We start from the raw sequence: 7,500 nt of genomic DNA, 5'->3' as shown, positions 1-7,500 counted from the left end.
GCCTCACGGCATATCAGACTGGAGACTTTTTATCCATAATTTAGAACATAAGTAGGCTTTTTTGTATTATGATTTAATTTTACTGTAATAGATATACTACCAAGGTAAATTTTTGGATATTCTCCTCTGTACACTTGTCTAATCGAGCACTACGTTTAGTTTTTTTAAAACGTGAACTATAATAATAATAATAATAATAATAATAATAATAATAATAATAATAATAATAATAATAATAATAATAATAATAATAATACAAACAGAATGTACTATGCCTTTCTTGAAATGTAATAAAATTTTACTTATATGTTGCATTTTAGTATATATATTCATATAGGATTTCGATTCTCCATGAATTATTCTCCTTTTAGTAAAGTAATAAAAGTAATCATCGTAGATTATCTGGTCGAGATAATGGAAATTTAGACTAAAATACATTAAAACCTCAGAAACTATTCACTAAAACATTCTCTTCCGTAGACTCGTTTCTCTGAACGCAGCAACATTTCCTGCGCACTGACCTGAATATTATATTCACGGACAAATTAAATGAAAACGAATCCCGGCCAACATCCGGCGGGCGATCTTTCCTTTCCTCTTCTTCCTTCTCGTTTTTCTTCGCCTAAGGAGGTCGAGCTTTGGTCCAGAAATCCCCTCCGAATCACTTGTTGAGTCTTCTTCATTGGTAATGCTGACAGGTTAGGAAGAACACAATGGCTGTTAGCTTTTTTGAGGATCGTCGGCAAAAGGTCAAAGTTAGGGCGGACAGAGGTCAAACTTCGGTATAAAAGGAGTTTTATTTTCTTTTCCTTTTTTTTTTTTTTTTTTTTTTTTTTTGGTCGCTGGACCCTTTCCACTGTTATCTCGGTGAGCTCCGTTCCATTTTCTTCTGATTTTCCTCTGTTTTATCTCTTTTCAACTTCCTTGATTATTTTCAGTCGCATTCGGTGCGCTGTTCCATGATTGTCTGGTCAGTTATATTTTAGAATATCTTATGTCTTTCTTGGTAAGTTTCATCGTATTTTCTCTCGTTTTCACTACTTTACTCGCCTCTTTCTTCCTTGGGCTTATTCCTCCGGGTTGAGCGACTCGAAAGTGAATTGCCAATCTCATTTGTGAATCTTAAAAAGTAAGATTGTAAGTAACCTTCATCCTAAATGCTTCCTAATTATATACTTCTCTAACATTTGAGTAAATAAACAATCTTTCATTATTCCCCATTATTAAAAGTGACTTTCATTTCCACCTTATCAATCTCTAACGCACATCTTATCATTATTCCCTTTACGATATTTCCTCTCTTTTCTCTTCTCCATCATATCCCATCTCCTTTTTCCTGTAGTCTTCCTTCCCCACCACTCTCTCTCTCTCTCTCTCTCTCTCTCTCTCTCTCTCTCTCTCTCTCTCTCTCTCTCTCTCTCTCTCTCTCTCTCGCCTGCTCCAGTCCCCTCTGCACCATATTTCAAATAAACTAGCGCCACACGTTGTATCGATTTTCATTATCATATTTTCTTTTTCCTCCACTAAAATTTGACGATGGAATACGGGAATGGAATCTCTTCCCAGACTCCTTAAGTTATTGCTTAGCAGGGAGGGGGTGAGATGGTCCCCAAGTGGGGGTGGGGACAGGGAGGAGGCAAGAGGAATAGGGTACAATTCGTTTCTCAGGAACGAATATTTTTTGAAGGAAAAGATTCTCACAGCTCGTCTGTAAACACTTAATGGGTTGGACAATTTTTAACGGATATGAGATTATATTATTTATTCAGTGGATTTTCTTGAATCCAGTTACTTGCTTCTCTTTTTTTGTTTTTCTATTCATTTATTGATTTTTATATCTGCTGATATTAGGTTGCAAGAAATTTGATGCATTACACAGTTATTTTATCTTCATAAAAGTTGTCGTTTTATCATTTTTTTTTCTTGAAAATAGTTACTATATCATTCACATCTTGAGATTTTCTCTCTCTCTCTCTCTCTCTCTCTCTCTCTCTCTCTCTCTCTCTATATATATATATATATATATATATATATATATATATATATATATATATATATATATATATATATATATATATATATATATATATAAAACACAACGAAGCTGTGGTAATATAAATATAATGAAATACACTTAATTTATTGTGAGCATTGTACAGGTGATGTGCATACAGAATGTGCTTGTGTTGTTATAGAGAGAGAGAGAGAGAGAGAGAGAGAGAGAGATTTCAGTTCTTGATGCTATTAATGGTCATATAAAAGAATTGTCCCTTCGACTAGTTTTCGTTAGTTATGGAAAAATTTTGTTTTTGTTCAAACTGAAAATCGATATTTTTGCATTTACACTATATATTTGATATAGAGATTCCTAATTTTCAAAAATTTTAGTTGAACTTTAGTTAATTTTTCCTCTACTAAAACTAGTCTCCTCATATCTACGGCTATATCTTACAGTAATTCCATTTTTTTCATTCTTTTCCATTTAATGCCTTTTTTTAATCCTTTCCATTTCCTGGCTCAATTCCAATTACCAGATTTTTTTAGTTCAATCTTATTCGACTTCCCCAACTTATCAGAGTCTCTCTCTCTCTCTCTCTCTCTCTCTCTCTCTCTCTCTCTCTCTCTCTCTCTCTCTCTCTCTCTCCCAGAGCTTTCTTCTTAAAGAGTGTCCTGATGAAGTCAAGAGGATAATCTGCCTTAATTATTCATGAGCGAAAATCTCAGACGAGCAGTTCCTTCCTGTCCGCGTCTCTTGTTTGTCGGTTTGATTTGTTTCCTTCCCCCTTCTGCCATTTCCCTGCGTTTTCTTGTTTGTTCAGTCTCTTGCTCTTTCCTCTGCTATATCTTGTGTTCTCTTTTCGTGTATTTCATCTTTTTTTTTTTTTTTATTTACTGTGTACTTGTTTTTTTTCTTTTTTTCTGCTTTTTGTTTCCCTCTGTGCTCTTATATTTGTGTATATTTCAGTCATATTTCCTCTGCTATTTCCCTTTCCCTCATCTCTTTTATGTCATCTTTTTTTTATCTATTATTTCCAGCGTTCTTATGGTTTCTGTTTTGTTGCCTTTATCCCCCGTATTCTTGTATTTGTATATTTCAGATATTTCTCTTTTGATATTTTTTGTGTTTTTTTCTGTTTATTTCATGATTCTGCTCCTCTCCTACTTCATATGTTCTCTTACTGTTTATTTCATTGCTGTTACCTGTGCTATTTTCAATGTTTTTGTGTTTGTTTATTTCATTGTTTTATATATACTGCGCTTTTCCCAGGTTCTCGCGTTGTTTATTTCACTGTTTTTTCCCTTTACTATTTCCCTTATGCTGGTGGTTGTTTATTTCATTGATTTTTCTTCCGCTGTTTCCCATCTTTTAGTGTTAGTTTATTACAATGCTTTCTCTTCTGCTGTTTCCTTTGTTTCATTTTTGTTCGTTGTAAAATTGGCATTGTTTCTTTCTCTTTAGCTATTTCCTTTGTTACCGTGCTTTATACTTCATTGTTTGTCATTTTTTTCATCTTTACAATTTGTCTACTTTTTGTGTTTGTATATAATTTATATATTTGTTTCTTCTTCTTGGCTATTCTGATCGTTATTTTGGCTAGCATACAGTATTTCCTTGTATCTTGTTCTTCCTACTTAATGGTTCTTCTACTACATTATTTAACGTCTTCATTTTTTCTTTCTTTTATTTAAACATTTTTCTCCATATTGCAACTCCTTTTCTCTGGTATTTCCTTTGTTCTGTTTCCTATTATCATCTCCTCATACATTTTCTTTGTTTATTTTCTTCCTTCTATAAGTCTGCTTTTTTGGTTCCTTTGTATATTTCCTTCTTTCCAGCTTGTTTTCATCTCTGATACTTCCCCACACGAATAGCTTTCTCTCCTTCAATTGTTTGGTTTCTAATATTTTTAACTGTTTTATTCCATCTTTTAACCTTAATTATATCCACAGGGTTTTCTTATATAAGTCTATTTTAATTACGTTTATGGTTTTTGCATCCTACTATCTCTCTCTCTCTCTCTCTCTCTCTCTCTCTCTCTCTCTCTCTCTCTCTGGGTCTCGTGTGTGTATGTGTATCTGTGTTGTTTACTTTGCTGATCTTCACACCCACAATCTCTCTCTCTCTCTCTGTCTCTCTCTCTCTCTGTGTGTCTCTCTCTCTGTCTCGCTGGGTGTGCGTGTATGTGTATCTGTATTGTTTACTTTGCTGATCTTCACACCCACTCTCTCTCTCTCTCTCTCTCTCTCTCTCTCTCTCTCTCTCTCTGTATGTGTAGGTCTCTAATGTTTGCTTCAGCACCCACTCTCTCTCTCTCATATTTGTTTCCTTGATCGTTGCCCTATTCTGTCTCTCACTCCTCTATCCATCTCACTCCGTGAACGGAAACTTGCTCCCATTATGACTGATGGTGTAAACAGGAAACTTCTTACGATTTAAAGCAAGGCTGTCTGGCCAATACCAAAAATAGAAATAAGGAAAAAGAGAGAAATAAAAGGAAACAGGAGAGAGAGAGAGAGAGAGAGAGAGAGAGAGAGAGAGAGAGAGAGAGAGAGAAATGAAAAGGGAGAGAGCAAGAGAGAGAAAGGGGGTAGAGAAGGAGAAATTTAAAGAGAGAGAGAAAGAGAAAGAAATAAAAGAGAGAGAGAGAGAGAGAGAGAGAGAGAGAGAGAGAGAGAGAGAGAGAGAGAGAGAGAGAGAGAAATAAAAAGGGAGAGAGCAAGAGAGAGAAATAAAATGGAGAGAGAGAGAGAGAGAGGGGGAGAAATGAAAAGAGAGAGAGAGAGAGAGAGGGGCAGGGAGAAATGAAAAGGGAGAGAGCAAGAGAGAGAAAGGGGGTAGAGAAGGAGAAATTAAAAAGAGAGAGAAAGAGAAAGAAATAAAATAGAGAGAGAGAGAGAGAGAGAGAGAGAGAGAAAGGGAGAGAGTAAGAGAGAGAAAAGGGGTAGAGAAGGAGAAATGAAAAGAGAGAAAGAGAGAGAGAGAGAAAGAAATAAAAGACAGGAGAGAGAGAGAGAGAGAGAGAGAGAGAGAGAGACTCTTGGATTGACGCACAAGTGAACGTCTTATTTCGCTCCGCGGATTATCGTAGCAGCAAAGAACCGACTTCAAGTCTAAAAGGTAAAGACGCATCTGCGGAGCAAATGGAAAAGATAGATAGACAGAGAAAGAGAGAAAGAGCGGTTGGGGAAGGAAGGGGGGGTGGGGAGGACGAAGGGGAAAAGTAAAAATTGATAATAAAAAGCTTAAGCCCCTAAGAGGTTCCGATAAGTTTCGCCTAAGTCAAACACCCGCCGGTCTGCAAAGGATTAACTCTTTATGAGGATGTAATGAATCGATCTCTCTTAGAGGCTCTAATTACTAACCGAAGCGTAATTAATTCTTGCCCTTCAATAGACTACGAGGTGATCAACAGCGCAGTTTCGGAGCGTCTTATGCGGAGTTCAGGCGGAATTACACGGAAACCAGGGCAGACGCTGGATGCAGCACGAGAAAAAACTGAGCTTTGGCGGTGGAGTGGGTTTCCAGGGTGGGACGGGAAGGGATCGGGAACTGGAGAAGTGGATGACGAAGGAGGACAAAGACTAAATCGTGATAAACCAGATGGGAGATATTAAAGAATGAACGACAGGAATGCGGAAGTGAAATAAACCTTTCGAAATCATCATCTTGATAAGTTTTCGGTGATGAAATATGATTGCTTTCTTAGTATCCGAGTCTTATGTTGTTTGGTTTTCATTAATATTACATGTTCTTTATCGACCACTCGTTTTGTTTGCAATAATTACTTCTCCTTTCATGAGAGTTCCCCATTTTTCATTCGGTTTTGGCTCTCACGCCAACTCTTCTTGCTTTCTTTCCCAAACTTGTTTTCTTTATATTTCTCTCTAGCGATCAGTCTATCTCTTGGAGTTGATTTCTCTCCTATTCCTTACTTCATCCCGCCAACGCATTACTTCTCTCTCTCTCTCTCTCTCTCTCTCTCTCTCTCTCTCATCATCATCTTTGCTTTCAGCTTTCTTTTCATCTCTCTCTCTCTCTCTCTCTCTCTCTCTCTCTCTCTCTCTCTCTCTCTCTCTCCTTTACCGTCCACATCTTTGCTTTCAATTCTCTCTCTCTCTCTCTCTCTCTCTCTCTCTCTCTCTCTCTCTCTCTCTCTCTCTCTCTCTCTCTCTTACCTTCCTCCTCTCCACCTTTGCCTTTAATCCCCTGTTCTTTTCTGAAACTGTATTAGACGATAATTCCCAATATCGGCTAATGGATTAAGGCCCTTATTGCTCCCTAGTCGAAGGCTCTTATTGCTTGAGCTCATTCGCTCACCGGCTTTATCAAATCACCTCTGAGAACGAATAATCACAAATGGGATGATTATCTCGGGGATTGAGTTTTCCTTTTTGGCCATATTTCAAGTGCAATTTCTTTTTTATTGATTTCCTCTTGAAATATGGTCTCCGCGAGCGATGATATTGCGTGTTTTATGATTTACGCTTTCATTTGCCATTATTCTCTTTGAGGGTAACTGTGGCAGATGTTTCATTTTAATGTGTGATCTTCCGTTGGGTTAAATCATGAGCCCTACGTAATTTAATCTTCGATAAGTCGTATCTCACGCGTTGTGTCTGGCTTTGTTTGTTGTTCATTTACACTGAGTCTTAAGTAATGTGTTGTGTCTTGTTTCAGATGTCATTCATTTCTGTTTTGTCATAGGTTACACGTTCTGCCTTGAGTCATATTCGTTTTGTTCTATTTGATTATAAGTCATTAATTATAAGTCATTAGTTATTAATTTATATTTAGGTAAGCTTTAAGTTGTATGTTTTTTTTTTTTTATTAAGTAAATCATAATTTTCGAGTATAGCCATGGTAAGCTATTAGTCACGTGTTGAATCTAGGGCCATGAGCTATATTGGTTTATTATTACATAAATCATAAGATGATTTAAGGTGATTCCTAAGTCACTTATTCCGACTTAGGCCGCAGTGTCTTGAATTAAATCACATAATGACTTCGACCATATCTATTGCATATTTCATTACTGAAACAAATGTGTATCCAACGGCAGGTCTGGGCAGCGTCCGGAACTCCCACACTGGAAACAACGCTGTGACGCCATCAGGTAAAATAATGACTGTGTTTACGACTCTTGCTGTCATTATTCTTTTAAGTTTTTGTGTTTGTTTGTTTGTTTTTTGTTTGTTTGTTCTTTGTTTTAACTCTTCCGTTATTAGTTATTACAATACTTTCTAAGACGCACCCTTGACTGTATATACAGGAAAAGGTAAAGGACATTTACCTGTATTTTTTTTTTAGTATTACCTGTAATCTTACATGTTATCCAAACCCTAATCTCAGTTAGAAGTCCAGTTATAAGTATGTGTAGTCCTTTCACTGTATTTATGTATTTCCTTTATTTAATCAATTAACCAGATTAACTTTCTAAAAGAAAATAAACTTTTCCCATTAAAAGCTGCAAGCATGATTAAAGTCCCGGATTTCACGGA

The 7,500-nt window shown here is 36.4% G+C and overlaps 1 protein-coding gene across 2 annotated transcripts in view; it reads left to right on the top strand.

The window, feature by feature from the left end:
* LOC136842644 (lachesin-like) overlaps positions 1–7,500 on the top strand; it is a 314,707-nt gene that overhangs the window by 25,070 nt on the left and 282,137 nt on the right. For both annotated transcript variants that reach the window (XM_067110263.1, XM_067110264.1), the window contains exon 2: positions 7,062–7,115. In XM_067110263.1, the coding sequence (XP_066966364.1) occupies positions 7,062–7,115 (54 nt within the window). The remainder of the gene's footprint in view (positions 1–7,061; positions 7,116–7,500) is intronic.

Source organism: Macrobrachium rosenbergii, chromosome 10 (assembly GCF_040412425.1).
Source record: "Macrobrachium rosenbergii isolate ZJJX-2024 chromosome 10, ASM4041242v1, whole genome shotgun sequence".
NCBI lineage: Eukaryota > Metazoa > Arthropoda > Malacostraca > Decapoda > Palaemonidae > Macrobrachium > Macrobrachium rosenbergii.
This window is presented reverse-complemented; position numbering and strand designations above follow the sequence as displayed.